Source organism: Scyliorhinus canicula, chromosome 3, assembly GCF_902713615.1.
Source record: "Scyliorhinus canicula chromosome 3, sScyCan1.1, whole genome shotgun sequence".
Classification (NCBI taxonomy): domain Eukaryota; kingdom Metazoa; phylum Chordata; class Chondrichthyes; order Carcharhiniformes; family Scyliorhinidae; genus Scyliorhinus; species Scyliorhinus canicula.
The window spans coordinates 197,900,742-197,924,519 of record NC_052148.1 but is presented as its reverse complement, the minus strand read 5'-3'; the positions used below and the strand labels follow the sequence as shown (position 1 = coordinate 197,924,519).

The 23,778-nt window shown below is 49.6% G+C and overlaps 1 protein-coding gene across 1 annotated transcript in view; it reads left to right on the top strand.

Moving 5' to 3' along the window:
• Positions 1 to 23,778, top strand: part of LOC119963211 — a 680,876-nt gene that overhangs the window by 274,253 nt on the left and 382,845 nt on the right. Inside the window, exons 8-9 of the mRNA XM_038791968.1 lie at positions 465 to 544; positions 19,299 to 19,422. Coding sequence (XP_038647896.1) covers positions 465 to 544; positions 19,299 to 19,422 — 204 coding nt within the window. The remainder of the gene's footprint in view (positions 1 to 464; positions 545 to 19,298; positions 19,423 to 23,778) is intronic.

The window sequence follows — 23,778 nt, the reverse complement described above, 5'->3', positions numbered from 1 at the left end:
GTGGGGTATAAATACCCACTACTCTCGGCGGTCATCCTTATACTGTAATCGACCGCAGGGCTAACATCTAGTAGATTAAAGCCATACTTTGTCCAGCAACTCGTCTCACGTTCAATTGCTGGTACATCAATGGGTTGGAGGGCTAATAAATATGTTTTAAAAGTTCTGCCAAACTAAATGTTATCTCATGTATGGACTTCAGCTATCTAAATATTACCCTGAACATACACAGTTAATTTCATAGTGTAACACAAGCAGAGTGAATACGTGTATGTGGATGAAGGAATAAATGTATAATTGAGAGAATTGAGTGAGAATGACATCACCCTTTCACCTCCCCAATTTGTTTTCTTTAAAGCTTTCATGTCATTATTGGAACATTCATGTCCATTCTAAACACCTTGGGATAACTTACCTGTAACTGGAAATTGATTTTAATTTTTACTTCTTACTGTGTTTTGCAGCCAAAGTGCCTATGCTGAAGATAAATCCTACACTACCTGAAAATGCTACAAGGCCAAAAACTTCTCCAGAATCAAGAATTGTAATTATCTAACTACAGACCTATCAAATAATTTGTAATATTTGAAATGTTTTGCACTAGTCATGCACTTCCTATTTACATCACGCTTCCTGTGTCCTGAGATTGTTCCATTTTGTTTTACCATGGTGTATTTCAGTCTATTTCCGTTGTGCTTTTGTTGTAATGCTTGAATTTTATGCGATTCTCTGGCCTCCCTGCGGTGCGTTTCTCGATGGCGTGTGGTGGCCTGCCCTTGGCTGGCGGCGGGATCTCCTGGTTCTGCCGCTGTCAATGGGATTTCCCACTGAATCTTCGCCACCGGGAAATCTGCGGTGGAGTTGCACGGTCAACAGGAATGGAACAACCTGCTGACATAAACAGCCGGAAAATCTCACCCATGGTTCATTTCAGTGGTGTTCATTAATTATGATTTTTAGTCCTCCTCTTGAATCTCCAAGTTAGGTAGTTCATCATAGAATTTACAGTGCAGAAGGAGGCCATTTGGCCCATCGAGTCTGCACCGGCTCTTGGAATGAGCACCCTACCCAAGGTCAACACCTCCACTTTATCCCCATAACCCAGTAACCCCACCCAACACTAAGGGCAATTTTGGACACTAAGGGCAATTTATCATGGCCAATCCACCTAACTTGCACATCTTTGGACTGTGGGAGGAAACCGGAGAACCCGGAGGGAACCCACGCACACACGGGGAGGATGTGCAGACTCCGCACAGACAGTGGCCCAAGCTGGAATTGAACCTGGGACCCTGGAGCTGTGAAGCAATTGTGCTATCCACAGTGCTACCGTGCTGCCCCGTTCTATGGGAACACTGCATTACTGATACTTAACTGGCTGGATCCCGTCATATGATACAATTCTCCCAAATCCTCTGCATCTGTGCACTATTTTTGTTCTTTGCTCTGCCTGTTAAGGTGCATGTCCTTGTTGATTACAGCTACTCTCACTTAGTTGCCCCACTCAAATTTGGGTCCGAAAGCTGTTGACAACACAGCTTCGTACTGCTGCGTTGTTTTTTAAAAAAAATAATTTTTATTGAAAAATTTTGTATTTATATAACAACAACGAACCGCACTAAAATACCAACAATAACAATAATGATAGCCATCATAAACATTCGCCCATCCTCAATGAACAACAAAACATATTAACAACAACTTAAATTAACACAATGTTAAGTTACATAACCATAGAAAAAATAGAAGCAATAATAAAGAACCCCCCCCAGGGTTGCTGCTGCTAGTGACCAAGATACCTATCTTTGAGCCAGGAAGTCCAGAAAAGGCTGCCGCCGTTTATAGAACCCTTACATTGATCCTCTCAGGGCAAATTTGACCCTCTCCAATTTGATAAATCCCGCCATGTCACTGATCCAGGTCTCCACACTTGGGGGCCTCGCATCTTTCCACTGCATCAAGATCCTCCTCCGGGCTACTAGGGACGTAGAGGCCAGCACACCGGCCTCTTTCGCCTCCTGCACTCCCGGCTCCGCCGCAACTCCAAAAATCGCGAGTCCCCACCCTGGTTTGACCCTGGATCCAACCACCCTCGACACCATCCCCGCCACCCCCTTCCAGAATTCTTCCAGTGCCGGGCATGCCCAAAATATATGGGCATGATTCGCTGGACTCCCCGAACACCTGATGCACCTGTCCTCACCCCCAAAGAACCTACTCATCCTAGTCACGGACATGTGGGCCCGGTGCAGCACCTTGAATTGGATGAGACTAAGCCTCGCACATGAAGAGGAAGAGGTGACTCTCTCCAAGGCCTCCGCCCAAGTCCCGTCCTCTATCTGCTCCCCTAGTTCCCCCTCCCATTTAGCCTTCAGCTCCTTCACTGACGACTCCTCCACCTCCTGCATTATCTTATAAATGTCAGACACCTTCCCCTCTCCGACCCACACCCCCGAAAGCACTCTCCATCGCCTTCCGCGAGGGCAACAAAGGGAATTCCTCTACCTGTCGCCTAGCAAACGCCTTTACCTGCAAGTATCTGAACATGTTCCCTTGGGGGAGCCCAAATTTATCTTCCAGTTCCCCCAGGCCCACAAACGTCCCACCAATAAACAGGTCCCTCAATTTACTGATGCCCACCCTTTGCCACCCCCTAAATCCCCCATCATGTTCCCCGGGATGAACCGATGATTTCCACCTAATGGAGCCTCCATCGAGCCCCCTGTTTCCCCCCTATGCCGTCTCCACTGTCCCCTGATTCTTAGGGTCGCCGCCACCACCGGGCTCGTGGTATACCTCTTAAGAAAGAGCGGCAACGGTGCCGTTACCAAGGCACCCAGGCTCGTACCTCTGCAAGACGCCATCTCCATTCTTTTCCACGCCGCTCCCCCTCCATCGCACCATTGACATATTGGCCGCCCAATAGTACCCCAAAAGGTTGGGCAGCGCCAGCCCGCATCTATCCCTCCCTCGCTCCAGGAAAACCCTCTTCACTCTCGGAGTCCCATGTGCCGACACAAAGCTCAAAATACTGCTAGTCACCCTCCTAAAGAAGGCCCTGGGGATGAAGATGGGCAGGCACTGAAAAAGGAACAAGAACCTCGGAAGCACCGTCATTTTGACGGACTGTACCCTCCCAGCCAACGACAATGGCAGCATGTCCCACCTCTTGAACTCCTCCTCCATCTGATCCACAAGCCTGGTGAAATTTTGCTTGTGAAGAGTCCCCCAGTCCCCAGCCACCTGCACCCCCAGGTACCTAAAACTCTCCCCTGCCCTCCTAAGCGGGAGCCTACCAATTCCCTCCTCCTGGTCCCCAGGGTGCACCACAAACACCTCACTCTTGCCTAGATTTAGTTTAAAGCCTGAAAAGGTCCCAAACTCAGCTAGCAGCTCCATCACTCCCGGCATCCCTCCCACCGGGTCCGCCACATACAGTAGCAGGTCATCGGCACACAACGACACCCTATGTTCCTTCCCACCTCGCACCAAACCCCTCCACCTCCCTGAATCCCTCAACGCCATCACCAACGGCTCGATTGCCAATGCAAACAACAAGGGGGACAGGGGGCAAACCTGCCTGGTCCCTCGGTAAAGCCGGAAGTACTCCGACCTCCTCCCATTCGTGGTCACACACGCCATCGGGGCCTCATATAGCAGCCTCACCCATCTAATAAACCCTTCACCAAATCCAAACCTCCCCAACACCTCCCATAAATACCCCCACTCCACTCTATCGAAGGCCTTCTCCGCATCCAGCGCCACCACTATCTCAGCCTCCCCCTCAATCGCCGGCACCATGGTGACATTCAGCAACCTCCGCACATTCGTGTTCAGCTGCCTTCCCTCAACAAAACCTGTCTGGTCCTCGTGTACAACCCCTGGCACACAGTCCTCTATCCTGGCGGCCAGGATCTTTGCGAGCACCTTGGCATCCACATTAAGGAGAGATATGGGCCTGTATGAACCACACTGCTGGGGGTCCTTGTCCCTCTTTAAGATTAAAGAAATCAGCGCCCGTGACATCGTCGGGGGCAAAGCCCCCCCTTCCCACACCTCATTAAGTGTCCGCACCAGCAAGGGGCCCACTAGGTCCACAAACGTTTTATAAAACTCCACCGGGAACCCATCCGGCCCCGGCGCCTTCCCTGACTGCATCTGCCCGATCCCCTTAACCAGCTCCTCCAGCTCAATCGGCGCCCCCAACCCCTCCACCTGCTCCTCCTGCACCTTCAGGAAAGATAGCCCGTCGAGAAACCTCTCCATTCCCCTCCTCTCCACCGTTGGCTCCGACCGGTACAGTTCCCCGTAAAAGTCTTTGAAGACCTCATTCATCTCTACCCGCTTCCGCACCACATTCCCACTCTTATCTCTCACTCCAGCAATTTCCCTAGCCGCATCCCGCTTGCGGAGCTGATGAGCCAGCATCCTACTCGCCTTTTCACCATGTTCATACACTGCCCCTTGTGCCTTCCTCCACTGTGCCTCCGCCTTTCTAGTGGTCAGCAAATCAAATTTAGCCTGTAGGCTGCACCGCTCCCCCAACAATCCCTCCTCTGGTGTCTCTGCGTACCTCCTATCTACCTCCAGCATCTTCCCCACCAGTCTATCCCTCTCACTCCTCTCGCTCCTCTCCCTGTGTGCCCGGATGGATATCAGCTCCCCACGAATCACTGCCTTCAAGGCTTCCCAGACCATCCCCACCCGGACCTCCCCCGTATCATTCACCTCAAGGTACCCCTCAATACTTGCCCGGACCCTCCTGCACACCTCCTCCTCTGCCAACAACCCCACATCCAACCGCCACAATGGGCGCTGGTCCCGCACCTCCCCCATCTCCAACTCCATCCAATGCGGAGCGTGGTCGGAGATTGCAATGGCCGAATATTCGGCCTCCTCCACTCTCGGAATCAGTCCCCTACTCACCACGAAGAAGTCTATCCGAGAATAAACCCTATGTACATGGGAGAAGAAAGAGTACTCGCGTGCCCTCGGCCTCACAAACCTCCATGGGTCCACCCCTCCCATCTGGTCCATAAACCCCCTCAGTACCTTGGCCGCCGCCGGCCTCCTACCTGTCTTTGAACTGGACCGATCCAGTGAAGGATCCAACACCGTATTGAAGTCCCCCCCCCCATAATCAGACCTCCTGCCTCTAGATCCGGGACCCGTCCCAGCATACGCCTCATAAAGCCCGCATCATCCCAATTTGGGGCATACACACTAGCCAGTACCACCTTCTCTCCCTGTAGCCTGCCCCTAACCATAACATACCTACCCCCCTTATCCGCCACCACCTCAGATGCCTCAAACGACACATTTTTCCCCACCAGAATCGCCACTCCCCGGTGCTTCACATCCAACCCAGAGTGGAAAACCTGCCCCACCCACCCCTTCCTCAGACGGACCTGGTCCGCCACCTTCAGGTGGGTCTCCTGAAGCATTGCCACATCTGCCTTTAGCCCCCTCAGATGAGCAAGTGCCCTAGACCGCTTCACTGCCCCATTCAGTCCTCTCGCATTCCAGGTGACCAACCGGATCAGAGGGCGTCCCGCCCCCCTCCCCGTCGACTAGCCATAGCCCGTCGACTGCCCGCCCCAGGCCAGCACCCCCCGCCCGACCCACTCCCCACAGCGACAACACCTCACCTCTGTCCCCCCGGCCCACACCAGCTCCTTCCTGACCCTACCAGCAGCAACCCGGTATTCCCCTTTCCCCCCTCCCTCCCCACCCAGGCTAGGAACCTTCCTGGCCGCGAACCGTCCTCCATAGTACTTCCGTGGGTCAGCTAACTTCTGCTGACCCCGGAAACTCCCGCCAATAAACCGACCCCTCCCAAAGTGGGATCATCCCCCATCCTGTCCCTCCTCAAGGCACCACTCCAGCACGGAAGGAACCAGTTGAGGCCCCCCCCCGTCATCATCTCCACCCCCCGGCCCGCAACGCGGGAAACCAGAGGAAAGCCCGCGCTTTCGCACTGCCCCACCACACCCTTCTGACGCAGCTCCCAAATACCAGCCCAGCTCCATACCCCCAACCCTATACAGAATACAACAAACCCCCCCGCAAGATACAAAACCCAAACAATGCCCCCCAGCAAAAAACAGAACAACACCCCAATAACTAACCATATCAAAATTACAAAAGTACAGAAAAAAAAACACAGCAACAGCAGAAACCAGCAATAAAGCATTACAACCGACCCCGCAACCCCAACCCCTAGTTCGAGTCCAGCTTCTCCGTCCGCACGAAGGCCCACGCCTCCTCCGGGAATCAAAATAATAATGCCGATCCAAATAAGATTCCTACAAGCGCGCGGGCTGCAACATTCCAAACTTTATCTTCTTCTTATAGAGCACCTCCTTCGTCCGATTAAACCCGGACTGCCGCTTAGCCACCTCCGCACTCCAATCCTGGTAGATCCGTACTACCCCATTCTCCCAATTGCTGCTCTTCACCTTCCTGGCCCAGCGCAGCACACACCCCCGATCACTGTACCGGTGGAACCTCACCAGCACCGCATGCGGGGGTTTGTTCTCCTTAGGCCTCTGGCCAGTACTCTGTGGGCTCCCTCCAGCTCCAGGGGCAGATGGAAAGATCCTGCCCCCACTAACGAGTTCAGAATCGTGGCCACGTAGGTCCGACTCCTCCAGCCCCCTCCGCAAGGCCCAAGATCCTCAAATTCTTCCGCCTCATGCGGTGATCAAGCTCCTCGAAGCGGTCTTGCCACTTCTTGTGGAGTGCCTCGTGCCCCTCCACCTTACTCACGAGGACCACGGCCTCCTCCTCTCGTTCAGTGGCCTGCGCCTGCAACGCCTGGATGGCAGCACCCTGGGTCGTCTGAATCTCCAAGAGCTTTTTATTCGTTTCCTGCAGAGAGCTCAGCACCTCAGCCTTAAAGTCTTCAAAACAGCGCAGGAGAGCAGCTTGCTGCTCCTGGGCCTACAGCCTCCACTCCTCTGGTGCTCCGCCGGCCACCATCTTGGAATCCTTCCCCCGTTTTATCTGGGGAGCTGCTGCCGTTTTTTCCCCCTTTCCACTCCAAGTTCGAGTCATGAAATGCGGAGAAAGTCGATCAGCACACCTTCTCCCACCGGGAGACGTCGAAAAAATTCCGTTTTGGGCTCTAAATAGAGCCGAAAAGTCCGTTTGAATCGGGAGCTCCCAAATGTGCAGCTTCCTACGTCATCGCCGCCACCGGAAGTCCGCGTTGTTGCTACTCGCCATCACTTTTCTTCACTCATGGCAGCCTGTGACTTACCCAGTAGTTACAGATGATTGGAGAGATGCCAAAACATGGAGGGCACAACATCTTTGTACAAATTAAAGTAAGAAGTCTTAGAACACCAGATTAAAGTCCAACAGGTTTGTTTCAAACACTAGCTTTCGGAGCACTGCCCCTTCTGACCTGAGGAAGGAGCAGTGCTCCGAAAGCTAGTGTTTGAAACAAACCTGTTGGACTTTAACCTGGTGTTGTAAGACTTCTTACTGTGCTCACCCCAGTCCAACGCCGGCATCTCCACATCATACAAGGTAAAAGGCAGAGGGTTTAATACTCACTATAAACTCTTGGATGCATAGACAAAATATAATTTCAGTGGGCAACACCACAAGAGATCAGCTAGTAGATTAAAGATGAATGCAAGATCCCACACTTGGATGGTGCATTCAGATAGTATGCTTTATTTCAAGTGCAAAATATGTTAAGATGCTATATGCTTCCAAGCAGAAACCTAAAACTGATACGCATATCCCAATTATCAAAGTGCTCAGACCAAATAGCAATTGACCTCTGAATGACCTGAGAATCTCCTTGCTTAGTAAGATTTTGTACCCATAAAGGGATATCAGTTAGGTGGAAAATCTAGATTGAGAATCTGGGATTGTTCTCAGTAGAAACCTTAAAGAGGAAGTTTGTTGGAGGTGTTCAAAATTATGAACTGTTTTGATAGTGAATAGGGTGAAACTATTCCCACCGGTGGGAGGGCAGACCGCCAGACGACACTGATATAAGGGAACCAGAGGAGAACTGAAGAGCATCATATGCACTTTTATGATTGGAAAGCGCTATGTGAAAGAATGGTGGAAGGAGATTCAATTGTAACTTTTAAAAATAAAGTGGATATATATTTGAAGTGAAAACACTTGCAGGGCAGTGGGAAATCTGGAGCTAATTTGACATCTCTTAAAAGAATCAGCACAAGCAGAATGGATGGAATGGCTTTCTGTGCTGCATCATTTTATGCTACACGTGTACCTTTTACCAGCAGAATAATACATTGCGCATTGGAATTTAGGGAAGGCAATGGCATAGTGGTAATGTCACTGGAGTACAGCAGTTGATTTAATTTGAATTCAATTAATAAAATCTGAAATTGAAATCTAGGGCTGGATTCTCTGGTCCCCCATCCGTGCGTTTCTCGGCCGCGTGCCTTGCGCTGGCGGTGGGATTCTATCCTCCCGCCACTTGTCAATGGGATTTACCATTGAAACTACCTCCTGCCTCCACGAAACCCACTGGCGAGTGGGGCTGCCAGCAGGAAAAATGAATTCCGATGACCGTAGAATTCCTGCTCTAGTCTCAGTAATGGTGATCATGACAACTATCATTGATTACCATGACAACTATCATTGATTACCGTGGTAATTATCATTGATTGCCATAAATATCCATTTGGGGAAGGAGATCTGCTCTCCTTACCCAGTTAGGCCACATGTGATTCCAGACCCACATGATTGACTCTTTCCAACTTTTACAGATGCACCTTAGGAAGTATCCTATCTGGCTGCATCACAGCCTGGTATGGCAACTGCTCGGCCCAAGACCGTAAGAAACTTTAGAGCATCATGAGCACAGCCCAGTCCATCACTCAAACCCGCCTCGTGTCCATTGACTCTGTCTACACCTCCCACTGCCTTGGGAAAGTGGGCAGCATAATCAAAGACCCCTCCCACATGCGTTAATCACTTTTCCAACTTCTTCCAACGTGCAGGAGACACAAAAGTCTGAGAAAACGCAGTAAAAAATTCAAAAACAGCTTATTCCCTGCTGTTACCAACCTCCTAAAGGACTCTCTTATGGACTAATCTGATCTCTTCACAGATCTCCTCTATTGAGTAGTACGGCACTCCTGTGTGCTTCACCGATGCCTGTGTCTATGTATTTACATTGTGTATTTTATGTTTGCCCTACAAATTTTCTTTTCATGTACGGAATGATCTGTCTGAACTGTACGCAGAATAATACTTTTCACTGTACCTCGGTACGCGTGACGATAAACAAATCCAAACCAATCCAATCCAATCCTAACTGCCCTCTAAAATGTCCTGCCAAGCCCTTAGTTCATGATCCATTAAGGATGGGCACACATACTGACCGTACCAGTAACACCCGCATCCTATGAAAGCGTAAAGAGATGGTTTGGAACTGCACGGTCTGACTTGAATATAAATTGCCTTCCATGACCCGAGACATCTCAAGGAGCTTCGCAGCCAATTGAGTACATTTTAGATTTAGCCACTGGTGTATTTTAGGAAATGTGACAGCCGGTTTGTGAACACTAAGGTATCACAAATGGCAGTGGCGTAGATGGCCACATAATCTTTTTTTAGTGATATTGATTGAGGAATAGATGTTGAGGAAGAACCTCTCAAATTTTCTTTAAAATACTGCCATTGGATGTTCATAGCCTCTCGGGAGGACAGACACAGAGTGGGCTTAATGCACCATCTAAAATATGGTACTTCCAACAGCACACACTCTTCAAAACTACTGAAATGTCAGCCTAAATTATGTGCTCAGGTTTTAGTGGGGGCCTGTAACCTACAGCCTTTTGACTTTGAGATGAGAGTGCTACCGCTGATTCGTAGTTGACATCTGAAATGGCACAGCAGCATAATTAAGCTTGGGTGCTTTTGACCTGGAGCTGATTGGGAAAGGGGTGTGCTAATAAGAATATAATAGCACCATGTTTGATGGACATTTCATCTGCCACTCTTCAGCCTTCACATCTAAATGGGCATATGCAAAACTTAGTGTCACATTTTCACCCATTTGCTCAAACTTCATGGGTGGAATTCTACAGTAATGGGGCTATGTCCCCATGCCCGCGGAAAACGCGGGCGAATCACTCTGGTCTTACCTGGAGTAGGTTCAGGGTGATTCTGTGATTTCCAGGGGGCTAGTAGGGCCCCGGAGTGCTCCTCACAGCTCCGGTTGCTGATACGGGGCCCTGCACTTCCGGTCGGGGGTCCGCGCATGGCAGCGGCCTCGGTCGGCTGCGCGGTGCGACATGGCTGACCCACACCGCAGACCGGCACCAAGAAGATAGCCCCCCCCCCAGATCGTGCGCACCCGCTGATCGGTGACCACCGATCGGAACCCTGGCTGTCATGGAGATCCCCCCCCCCCCCCCCCCCCCCCCCCCGCCGAAGGATCCACCCTGCCCCTCACCAGGGCGGCCGCGGACTGTGTCGTGCCAGATTCGCGGTGATTCTCCGGCGACCAGAGAATCGCGGGTGCGGTGTCGGACCCGATAGTGGGTTTGGTGCCCATTTTACGTCCCCGCGCTGTGCGCGATTCCGGGCGGAGGCTCAGAGAATCCTGCCCCATATTTATAAAGCAGCACCATAAACAAATTACATAACTGTAAGCATAAGAAAAAGCACCAAAAATAATCTGAACCGATCAAATCACCTGGTCTGGTTTTTCAACTAAACACTCTTCTTCAGCCTGCCAACTAAACAAAATACAAAATGTAATGGTCACATCCCTCCTGACTTGTGATGCCACACGGCCGGTACGTCTTACGAGAGGCCTCTTGTGAGATTTAGCCAGCTCGCCGTGGCTTGCGAAATCTAATGGGATCTCTCGAGACGGTGCGATCTGGATCCTGCCCATAGTGGGTGGGACGTAAATTTACATGTTTAAGTGTGCAGTTGGGCACACTTGAATATGCACTCGGTGGATCGAACCAGTGCCCAAGATTGAATTCCCTCGCCGAGGAGACCCCAGCCGGGTGCTGTTTCGCACTGGCCTCCACAAACGGGGACCAGGCAGAAAGGCACTGGGTGAGGGAGGTCTCCCAGGCAATCAGAAGCCCCCGGATAGTCGGCCACGGGGCAGGTTGGCACCCTAGCACTGCTAATGGCACCTGGGCATTGCAAGTCTGGCACCCTGGCAATACCACTTGGGCACCCTGGTAGTGCTGCCTGGATGACAGCCTGGCACTGGCTGGGTGCCTGTGCTGGGGATTGGGTCCGGGGTTCCTTGCCCTTCGGAGGTGGGGTGTTATAAGTGAGTTGGGGCGTTGGGTGGGTCTGGAGACCACGGTAGGTGTCCAGAGATTGGGTTGCCACGCACCTGCACTGGCGAGCAAAGCTGTTCTCTTCACCTACTGCACCAAGGTGTTCAGTGTACCATTTTATAAACTTCTCCTGTTGCACCATTAGTCACTGTTCTTGCAAGCCAGGCTCTCTTCCTCAGCCACTTTGTGTACATGGTCCAAGCAGATGGCATCAGCCCTTTAAAGAGGTTCAGGCTAACCTAAAGTAATGCAGGCCAGTTTTGAGTGATACAAGCATGTCCCAAACCTAGGGCCCTTGTTGAGATGTGCAGTCACTCAACAGTACATTTGGCACCAACTGCATGCCACAATCAATTAAATAAATAGGGGGCACAAAGTTTGTATGTGCCTGATCGGAAGAAATGGACGCAGATTAATGATCACCATAGCCGTTTTCAGGAGCTATCCAATTTTGCTCCTTAAATCTAGTAAGAGTAACTAGGCAGCTCCAGTCAAGCACAAATCGTAGTTAGTTGCTAGCCTTAATGCTGAAAAGACAATTATACTGTGCATAGGAAAGGCTGACTGAAATGCTGCAAGAGTAATATTTAACTATGCTTGATGGTTGTAATTCTAATTGCAAGTTTGATCTTAAATGTTACTTCGAAGCTTTTTTTGTTGTTGAAGGAATTCATGCACATATTCTTAAACTTGTATTAATGCTGTTCTAGATCACATTCTCAATTGATTAGGTGTGCTGAAGATTTTCACAGTTTGCATGATATATATAGACAATGAAAATAGCTTTTAATGGACTGGGGATAATTAATGGTGAAAGCAATGTGAGTTGATCAAACCCAATATTTACTAAAGTATGAAACTAAAGAAACCAATGCAAAATATTTTAATAATGTACTTTGACAACAGCATGAAAATAGAACGTATCTGCATACTTTCTGTGTCAGAACAACACTTTGCCAGCATGCGTGATGTTAGTCAAGATTGCTAGTGTGTTCTATAACACCAACATTTTTTTCTCCTCATAAAATTTGCCAGAATAGATGCAGACGGTTGCAGCTAATAAACCTGCTTTAGCTGTCACACAGCAAATAAACCCTTCCTCCCCAAACATACACACATTCACCTACGTGAACACATTAACATATGCCAGGTATATTGCACTATTAAAATATTCTGTCAATGACCAATCTGACAGAGCAAATTAAAGAGATCACTGGTCACTTGTTGCAAATGTTATTCAACTCACCACAGACAAGGGCCGGGATTCTCCCCTACCCGGCGGGGCGGGGGTCCCGGCGGGACGGAGTTGCGGGAACCACTCCGGCGTCGTGCCTCCCCAAAGGTACGGAATTCTCCGCCGGCCTGGGCGAACGCCCTTTGGCGCCCCGCCAGCCGGGGCTGAAAGGCCTTTGCCGGCCGCCCGAAGTCCGCGCATGCGCCGGTGCGTCAGCGGCTGCTGATGTCATACCGGCACATGTGCAGGGGAGGGTATCCCCGGCGCACGCCCGCGCTGCCAATCCCGCCGGCACCAGATGTGCTTTGATTCCCGCCGGCGGGAAAGGCCTGTCAGCGGCGGGACTTCGGCCCATCGCGGGCCAGAGAATTGCCGTGGGGGGGCCCGCTGACCGGTGTGACGCGATCCCCGCCCCCGCCGATTCCCGGGTGGCGGAGAATTCGGGCCACGACGGGGGCGGGATTGACGCCAAGGATCCCTCATTTAAAATGAGCAGCAGCACTGTCGAGTCCAGGAGGTTCCACGGCTCACTCAAGGTCCATGATATCAGCTGGAACAATGGTGAAGTGTTGCAATGACCTGTGCATTACTGGAAAAGTGAGGGGAAAGTTACTGGGGTTCTTACTTTTGTTTCCTGTCAAGTTGGAAATGTGCTTGTCTGATTGACAGATAGTGACAGGCAAGGTCCAGCAAGCCCACAAAGTTACCCTGTGGCTAAACAGCCTACCAACACAGTAAGAAGACTTGCTCACAAATATTTGATGCCTGGATAATATGCCAATAAGGACTTCTGACATCGGTATCCTATGTTCAACTGAATAACATGTATCAAATAATTTCATAAGGAGTTCAAAATAATGGCAGAAAGAACTACAGTTAGCAACAACATCTCCCTCCCATCTTCCAGAAGAATAATCTTCTCTCAGGCCTCTCCGTCTTTCAGGGTCTCAGGCTTGTCTTTGCCTGCCTCCCACTTCTGAATCATTCAGCTGGACTTCAGCTGGTCTCATACTTTACAGCCAGTTGCATATGGAAATCTGAATGCACCTCAGCAGCGCCACTGCCTCTCCGTCTCTTGTTCCCCATTCCTGTGAGATCTTCCAGGCCTTGAAAATGTACATCTTCAGTGTGCCTCCCCGTATTACACATGTATCCATCATGTAATAGGAACAGAACCTTGACAGCACAATTTTGACTTAATGACCCTGGTAACACATTGTTGAAGCAATCTTGGGGGGAAATACAACTTTATTGCTTTTGTTTTACAGCCGAGTTGCCTCCGAAAGCATGATATGAATCAGCATCTTGGCATGATTATTACAATGATGCCGTGGCACAATTTCTGGCAAGCTTTGGCCTTACAGTTCAGGTGTGCAGCTGAAGCACATTGCCAGTTATGCAACTAAAAACACTGGTACGCTGCTGTGGATCTGGAAAAAGCTTGTCTGAGCATAAGCTCTGTGGTGGTATGATTAGCATAGCTGCCTGCCATTGGTGCAGAACACCAGTTTACCACTGGCCCTGGTCGGTCATGTGCCTCTCGACCGGTTGGTTGAGACCAGTCATGTGACGGCTCCCTGATTGGTCGAGAGGCTGAGTTAACCCCGCCTCCAGGGCGGGGTATAAATACCCAGTACTCCCGGCGGTCGTCCTTCTACTGTAATCGACCGCAGGGCTAACATCTAGTATATTGAAGCCATACTTTTGTTCAGTAACTTGTTTCGCGTTCAATTGATGGTACATCAAGCTCCAACTCGAATTTCACACAAGAGTCCTGAAACTGGAGCCGGATCCATGCTGAAGTTGATGCAACAATGTTGAATTTTCCCCCATTTTTGGAGCCCATGAAAGATCTGTGAGATGCCATTTCTGGTTAGCATGTTTTCAGGCACTGCTGATCAACAGTTACCACGAAACATTGTAAGAAGTCTTACAACACCAGGTTAAAGTCCAACAGGTTTGTTTCAAACACGAGCTTTCGGAGCGCAGCTCCTTCCTCAGGCTGCGCTCCGAAAGCTCGTGTTTGAAACAAACCTGTTGGACTTTAACCTGGTGTTGTAAGACTTCTTACTGTGCTCACCCCAGTCCAACGCCGGCATCTCAACATCATGACCACAAAACATTGACCGATGGGATTTTTCAGATAGACTGGCCTACTTCAGTATTTTCATTTTGGCAGGGGCTCAGCCATTTCATGCTCTAACAAAGTGTTAATTGGCAGAAGATGCGACTGATACCCATCATCGGGAAGAATTCCCGCCTTGGAGAGCTGTACGGCCTATCTAATTGGACGGCAGCTCTCCATTCTTTCCAGGAACAGCACTGCAGTGGCCAAAAGAGGAACTGCAGCCATCCACCGAAAGTTAAGTGCTGGGACTTAAGTGTGTAAAGGTAAGTGACAGGGGTCAAAGGTGGGAGGGGTGGTAGGGAAGGTCTGTGGAAGTCACAGTGTGGGCAAGGACCACAGAGTATTGCAGATTGATCTCCCCATGGGTTTGTAGAATATGAGTTTGTGTGGTGAGTGGGCAGAGGCCCGCCCCACTGGGGATCATTAGTGGGACCTTTAAATGTCGCCACCTGACCTAGACCGGTAGTTTCCGATAGAAAGGGGCTGGGATGCTGTTTCGTGCTGCGGTAGTGGCTTTATTCTCAGTTTAAGATAAACACTTTGGCCTTTCTCTACGCGCCTCCTGAAATTATCACAGAGACGATTGGAGTTTTGGGGAAGGAGATCCGCAAATCACCGGACCCGAAGGGGAGAGTGCTAAAGTCAGACGGGGCATTCAATGGAGGCACGCCCGCTCCCTGATCGGGATCAAACTTAACTCAGTTTCAGCTCTTCCCCCATCGCTGGTCTATCATCCATCCGCCAGCCTAAAAATTGAGCCTGAGCAGGAAAAGGCCATTAAGTGGCCACTTAATGATGTTAATTGGGGCCTGGAAAGGCTTCCCCTCCCAGGCTCAGCCCAACCCGGCGTAAAACTGTGATCAGGTCTGGGCGGCAGGATCCCGAAGGGAATCCCGTGCCTGTAATTTTATGCTCCCCCCATCCACCCCATTATACCATGCCAAGGAAATGCAAACTGAGGCATTATATGTTTTAATAATGGGAGACGAGGAAATGGCTGAGGAACTGAACAAGTTTTTTGGGTCGGTCTTCACAGTGGAAGACACAAATAACATGCCAGTGACTGATAGAAATGAGGCTATGACAGATGAGGACCTTGAGAGGATTGTTATCATTAAGGAGGTAGTGATGGGCAAGCTAATGGGGCTAAAGGTAGACAAGTCTCCCGGCCCTGATGGAATGCATCCCAGAGTGCTAAAAGAGATGGCTAGGGAAATTGCAGATGCACTAATGATGATTTACCAAAATTCACTAGACACTGGGGTGGTCCCGGTGGATTGGAAATTAGCAAATGTGACACCACTGTTTAAAAAAGGAGGTAGGCAGAGAGCAGGAAATTATAGGCCAGTTAGCTTAACTTCGGTAGTAGGGAAGATGCTGGAATCTATCATCAAGGAAGAAATAGCGAGGCATCTGGATAGGAATTCTCCCATTGGGCAGACACAGCATGGGTTCATAAAGGGCAGGTCGTGCCTAACTAATTTAATGGAATTTTTTTGAGGACATTACCAGTGCAGTAGATAACGGGGAGCCAATGGATGTGGTATATCTGGATTTCCAAAAAGCCTTTGACAAAAGGTTGATGCATAAGATAAAGATGCATGGCATTAAGGGTAAAGTAGTAGCATGGATAGAGGATTGGATAATTAATAGAAAGCAAAGAGTGGGGATTAATGAGTGTTTCTCTGGTTGGCAATCAGTAGCTAGTGGTGTCCCTCAGGGATCCGTGTTGGGCCCACAATTGTTCACAATTTACATAGATGATTTGGAGTTGGGGACCAAGGGTAATGTGTCCAAGTTTGCAGATGACACTAAGATGAGTGGTAAAGCGAAAAGTGCAGAGGATACTGGAAGTCTGCAGAGGGATTTGGATAGGTTAACTGAATGGGCTAGGGTCTGGCAGATGGAATACAATGTTGACAAATGTGAGGTTATCCATTTTGGTAGGAATAACAGCAAACGGGATTATTATTTAAATGATAAAATATTAAAGCATGCCGCTGTGCAGAGAGACCTGGGTGCGCTCGTGCATGAGTCACAGAAAGTTGGTTTACAGCTGCAACAGGTGATTAAGAAGGCAAATGGAATTTTGTCCTTCATTGCTAGAGGGATGGAGTTTAAGACTAGGGAGGTTATGTTGCAATTGTATAAGGTGTTAGTGAGGCCACACCTGAAGTATTGTGTTCAGTTTTGGTCTCCTTACTTGAGAAAGGACATACTGGCACTGGAGGGTGTGCAGAGGAGATTCACTAGGTTAATCCCAGAGCTGAAGGGGTTGGATTATGAGGAGAGGTTGAGTAGACTGGGACTGTACTCGTTGGAATTTAGAAGGATGAGAGGGGATCTTATAGAAACATTTAAAATTATGAAGGGAATAGATAGGATAGATGCGGGCAGGTTGTTTCCACTGGCGGGTGAAAGCAGAACTAGGGGACATAGCCTCAAAATAAGGGGAAGTAGATTTAGGACTGAGTTTAGGAGGAACTTCTTCACCCAAAGGGTTGTGAATCTATGGAATTCCTTGCCCAGTGAAGCAGTGAGGCTCCTTCATTAAATGTTTTTAAGGTAAAGATAGATAGTTTTTTGAAGAATCAAGGGATTAAGGGTTATGGTGTTCGGGCCGGAAAGTGGAGCTTAGTCCACAAAAGATCAGCCATGATCTCATTGAATGGCAGAGCAGGCTCGAGGGGCCAGATGGCCTACTCCTGCTCCTAGTTCTTATGTTTATATTTATGTGCACACTTCCCATGGCGTTCTCACGTTTGAAAAATCATAGTTAGTGCATGCCTGAATTTTGATATGGATCTCCAGTGATTGATGCTCTTCTTTAACAGCATGATATTGATAGGTGGAAATCCTGGGCGCGATTCTCTGATCGCAGGACAGAGTGTCCGTGCCGACGTGAACGCCGTTGCGTTTAATGACGTCACGAAACGGGCGCGGGCACTAGCGATTGGGGGGCCAGCACGGTGCTGGAGTGGTTCACGCCCCTCCAGCCTCACTTCTTGGCACACACTGGGGGCGGCGCCAACCCGCGCATGCACAGTGGCGACGCGCCAACCCACGCATGCGCGATGGCTTTACACGGCGGCCCCGACGCAACATGGTGTGGGGGTTCTGGGGCCAGACACGCTACAAAGTAGGCCCGGGGGTGGAGAGGCCGGCCCGCCGATCGGTGGGCCCCGATCGTGGGCCAGGCCCCATCTGAGCCCTCCCCCACCCGACCCTTCCGCAGAGTTCCTGCCAGCAGCGACAAGGTGTGGACGGTGCCGGCGGGACTCTGCTTTTTCCACGTGGCTGCTCGGCCCATCCGGGCCGGAGAATCGGCGGCCCGGCCTCGCACAGCAGCCCGTGACCGGCGCCATGCCAAACTCGTCAGCGCAACTGCCGCCGATTCGCCGCACCTCGCCGCCGTCGGGCGGCGTGGAGCGGTTGCGACAATTCTCCGGCTCGGCGCGGGGCTCAGAGAATCGCGCCCCCTTTTCAGAGTCGGAGTAGGAGGTAGTCGATTCTCCTCTGAAATTTCATAATTCTCCACTTGTTGATTTCCAGATGTCATCCATGCAGCTATGTGTTCATTCAGCCCATCACATAGAAACAGAACTTGGCCTGGTCCATAATGAAGAGTTGAATCACATAGGATCATTTCAAACATTTTCCTTGTAAAAACTAAATCTGTCGTGCACTGGGGATAGCAATGTTGTGATTAAGTGAACGCTTTCCACTCTGAATTCACATTTTATTCTTCTCTTACTGTCAGCAGTGATCTTAACATACACATTTAAAAGTTAGCATTGCTTTCTGTGTTGTTCAATACTAAAAATTGGTTAACCTGTTAATATGCGGCCCGAGAACATTTCTCACAAAATAGCATTTTGCTTATTTTTCAATGAATTTTAACTTTCAAAAGTCACTTATGCCATCTTTTGCCACATGTTTAGTTTATTGTAACTTACCTTAACGTGGCAGTAGAGTTGGAATTCAGTCTGCATAACCCAGTGGATTGTTTAAAATACTAAAATCATTTTTTTCTTTGTTCATGGGATGTGGGTGTCATTGGCTGGGCCAGTATTTGTTGCCCATCCCTGAGGATATTTAGGAGTCAACCACATTACTGTGGGTCTGGAGTCACATGTAGGCCAGATCTGGTAAGGATGACAGATTCCCTAAAGGGCATTAGTGAACAAGATCGGTTTTTACAACAATCAACAGTGGCTTCATGGTCATCATTAGACTTTTTAAAATTCCAGATTTTTATTGAATTCAAATTCCACCATCTGCCCCGGCAGGATTTCCGAACACTTATCCCCAGAGCATTACCCTGGGTCTCTGGATTACTAGTCCTGTGACAATACTGCTATGCCACTGCCTCTCCATGAAATGACAATGTTAAAGTTGTACTAAAAAGGACCTTCACCTCAAGGTTATGTTGACAGGAAGTACATGCCATCCACAAATCATTTAACATCATAAAAGTGTATTATTTATTCCAATGTAGTTTAATTGATGCCAATTAGATTAACATGGTACCATAGAACTGGTACCCCTGAATAGCCGAATGTTAGAATTTACAAGAGAACAAATTTCATTTTTTTTTGGAAAACATAAAACCTCTGATGCATTTTACCAGTTTACAAAACAATACAAGCCAACTCTTCAGCAAAACACACAGAGGTTTGCAACATTCATTGAGAGGAGCTTTCGCTCCCAAGAATCATCACAAGAGAAATGTTCACAGACTTCTGAAAAAAAAGGTAAGATATATGTTTGAGGTCCTGTAATTGCATTGATGAAGAAGTTCAGTTTTATATTGAAATATTGCTTTATAATTATTTATTTAAAATAATTTTATTTTTTCATATGCATATTCCGGACATGTGCAAAGAATCATAGAATTTACAGTGCAGAAGGAGGCCATTCGGCCCATCGAGTCTGCACCGGCCCTTACAAAGAGCACTCCACTCAAGCCCACACATCTACCCTTTCCCCATAACCCAGTAACCCCTACTTACCCTTTTTGGACATTAAGGGCAATTTAGCATGGCCAATCCACCTAACCCACACATTTTTGGACTGTGGGAGGAAACCGGAGCACCCAGAGGAAACCCACGCAGACACGTGGAGAACGTGCAGACTCCGCACAGACAGTGACCCAGCCAGGAATCGAACCTGGGACCCTGGAGCTGTGAAGCAACAGTGCTAATCACTATGCTACCATGCTGCCCCTCGTCAATGGACGGGCGTTGTGGCTGCTGAATTGTACACAAGGATGTGGGTTTGGAATTGCTCTGTGCCACCCAACAAGTTGCTGTACTCAGTCTTTTGAGGAGAACTGTGTGAATGAAATATCACTTTGTTACATAGCCTACTTACTTGAGCCAAATAAAATGTTCCCTTTGGTAACTTTACCACATGGGGTGATACTGTTTTGCTCCATGCTGTGGGCTGATTTCAGATGTGATGGCAGTGGAGAGCATTATAAATTGGCTTGGTGTACTGGACTGATAAGGATAAAGAAACAAGCTTAGCTTCTCACTTTTGATCAGTTTTGGCGACTTGGTGTGAAGTGCTGTAGTGTTGAGGTGGTCCAGAATAATCACCCGTCAGCTGGAATACATGACAGCAACATGAATTTAAAGCGTACAAAAGGCCATGAGGGCACTTCACAAAGAGATGATCGAAGGAAAGGGTGCTGGTTTAGTGAGATATTAATTAGGAGAGATGGTGTTTTGTGAGGATGCAGACTGAGCTTAATTTACAGTGAGATTGCTTTCATGCAAGCAGGTTTTGCCTTTGTGCTGTTCTTCAGCTGGTTGATTGGTGTGCACCAGGTAGCTGTTCTGTCGTGCTGATGGGAGACTGCAAAGTATGTTGCCATTGGCTACAGACTCTTCAAGTGGAATTCCAAAATCAACCTTAATATTTTTCTCTTGTATTATAACAGAATATGTTTGAAAGAGTTCAAGTAAGTGCATTCCTCAAAGATGGATGAATGAATGAACTGTTCCATGTTTAGCTACATTTACCTTGATAGAGAGCTGAGAATAGCAATACTGGATTCTGGCAACAAATTCCTATCCAATTTCATTTGCCATAAGCTCATCCAGTGGGGTCAGGTCTTGTCAATTACTAATTAGTTTGTAGTATAAAAAACAGTTCTGCACATCTGCCCACTGACAACTATGTTGATTCCCTCTTGGCAGGCTCACCTGCAAAATTTCTGAGGAACCACTTCTGAAGGGTCTGATGATTCGTCCAAATAACGTATCTCTGCCTAGCTTTGGCTGCAGGGATGATGGGTGGGCACAGAAAGCCTGAGTTATATCCTGTCCAGCCCAGCATTCCACTTTTGGTCCCCCTGTTCCTTCTCCAAAAAGACAAATACAGGTGGATCCCCTTTGACCAACATAATCCAGTGCGGTTATTTTTGTTGTGAAGAAAAGCAGTGGCTCAGAATTTGCTCAAACGTACCCGGCCAGCTAAGAGCTAAGCATTTATGAGGTTTTTTTTAATCACTATTCACCTAAATCTCTGTACCATTGCCCTCCTTGGCTGCCCCTTTTGACGGGTTTGTATGAGTCAATGACATAAAGTAAGCATTGTTGGAAACTTATAATATTACAAGCTGTAAACTCGTTTAGTTACCTAAACCATGAAGGGATCTGATGTTTTGTTTGTAGCTGTGCATCTGTAACCTTAACTTTGTCTGCAGGATTAGCTTCCTCACAGATTCTGATTGGTTAGATATATCAATCCAAGAACATACTAATATTTTTTATAAATGGGAATAAGAGCAGACCATAGGACCCGTCGAACCTAACTCACTATTCAATATGATCATGGCTGATCTTCGGATTCAACTCCATTTTCCGCATAGTCCTTGATTTTCTGAGAGACTGAAAATGTGTCTGTCTCGGCCTTAAATCTATTCAATGATGGATCGTTTACAGCCCTCTGGGGTAGAGAATTCCAATGATCTTTTCAGTGAAGAAGTATCTCCTCATCTCAGTACTAAATCATCAACCCCATATCCTGTGACGGTATACTCTGTTCTAGATTTCCCAGCCAGGGTAAATACCTCTCAGGGTGCAATCTACCAGTCATGTCGGCCCCGACCGGAGCACAACATGGCTGGTAGATGCTGGGTGAGGCTTCCTGTGGGCTTTCCGGCAACCACAATGGGTAGGACCAAGCCCCGCGCATTTGAGTATGTTCTAAACGGGGTGTTTCTTGGCGCTGTGAGCATTGGGAAACACACAGCTAAATACGATCGCTATGGGACTTAGTTCCCATTTCGTTAAATCACTCTCTAAGTGTGGGCTAATCCGGTGAGTAACTCTCCAGGGCCCAAAAAAGTGACTAAGTGTGCTTAGATAGTGGTGGGGAACTCGCCGACAGAGCCAGCGGGTAACACCCTGAAAAACATGCAACAAATCTTGTATGTTTCAATGAGGTCACCTCTCATTCTTCTAACCCCCAGAGAATAAAGGTTCAGTTTACTGAACTTCTCATCGTAGCACAACCATCTTATCCAGGCATGAACCTAGTGAACCTTCCCTCTTCTGCCCACATGCATGTTTGTTCTTCCTTAGTTGTGGATACCAAACTAAACACAGGGCGGAATTCCCCGCAAGGCCCGACGCGTTGTGACACTCGGAGAGGTTCACGACGGCGCCGGAAGCCTCTCCCGGCCCCCTATTCTCCCCTCTCCAGGGGGATAGGAGGGCCGTACCGGAAAACTCAGCCGCCGGGCCTTGTCCCTGGCTTCAAGGCCCGGCGCGTCAAGAATGACATCAGTCGCGCATGCGCGGGATGGGCAGCTCAAACCCGCGCATGTCCGCTTGTCGTCTTTCCCCTCAGCCGCCCTGCAAGACGTGGCGGCTTGATCTTGCAGGGCGGTGGAGGGGAAGGAGTGCATCCTGTTGAGACGCCGGCCTGACGATCGGTGGGCACCGATCGCGGGCCCATCCCCTCCCGAGCACGGCCAGGTGTGGTTGCCGCCGTCATGAACAGGTCGAGAACGGCAGGCCACTCGGCCTATTCGGGCCGGAGAATCGCAAAACCGGACACGCCATTTTGAGGGGGGGGGGGGGAAATAGCGGGAGGTGTGGGAGTGGACCTCCAGCTATTCTCCCACCCATAGTGGTTGCGGAGAATGGTGCCCGCAGTATTCCAGCTGTGGTTTTACCAAAGCCTGGTCCAATTTTGGCAGGACTTCTGTATCCTTGTATTCCAGCCCTCCTGCAATAAAGACCAGGGCCGGGATTCTCCCCTACCCGGCGGGGCGGGGGGTCCCGGCGTAGCGGAGTGGCGCCAACCACTCCAGCGTTGGGCCTCCCCAAAGGTGCGGAATTCTCTGCACCTTTGGGGGCTAGGCCTGCGCCGGAGTGGTTGACTCCAAGCCGACTGGCGCCAAAACCGGCACCAGCGGCATTTGACACCCAGTGCCAGGGCTGGCCGAAAGGCCTTCGCCGGTTTGCGCATGCGCCGGTGCGTCAGCTGCTGCTGATGTCACCACCGGCGCATGCGCGCTGGGGAATTCTCTTCCGCCTTCGCCATGGTGGAGGCCGTGGCGGCGGCGGAAGAAAAAGAGTGCCCCCACAACACTGGCCCCCCCGCCGATCGGTGGGCCCCGATCGTGGGCCAGGCCATCATGGGGGCACCCCCCGGGATCCGATCGCCCCCCCCCCCCCCCCCCCCCCCCCGGACCACGGAAGTCCGCTCACGCCGCCAAACCCGCCGCCACCAGAGGTGGTTGAAACCACGGCGATGGGAGAGGCCTCTCAGCGGCGGGACTTCGGTCCATCGCGGGCCGGAGAATCGCCGCAGGGGGCTCGCCGATCGGTGTGGAGGGCACGCCGATCGGCGGGGCGTGATTTCCCCCCCCCGCCAATTCCCGGGTGGCGGAGAATTTCTGCCACGGCGGGGGCGGGATTTTCGCCGGACCCGGGCGATTCGCAGGGTCGGAGAATTTCGCCCCAGCATTCCATTTGTCTACCTAGTTCCTTACTGTACCCTGCATGGTTTCTGTGTTGCTTGTATAAGGACAGTCAAGTGCCTCTGAACATCAACATTTAAAAAAATAATTTTATTTTCTATTCTTATAATAA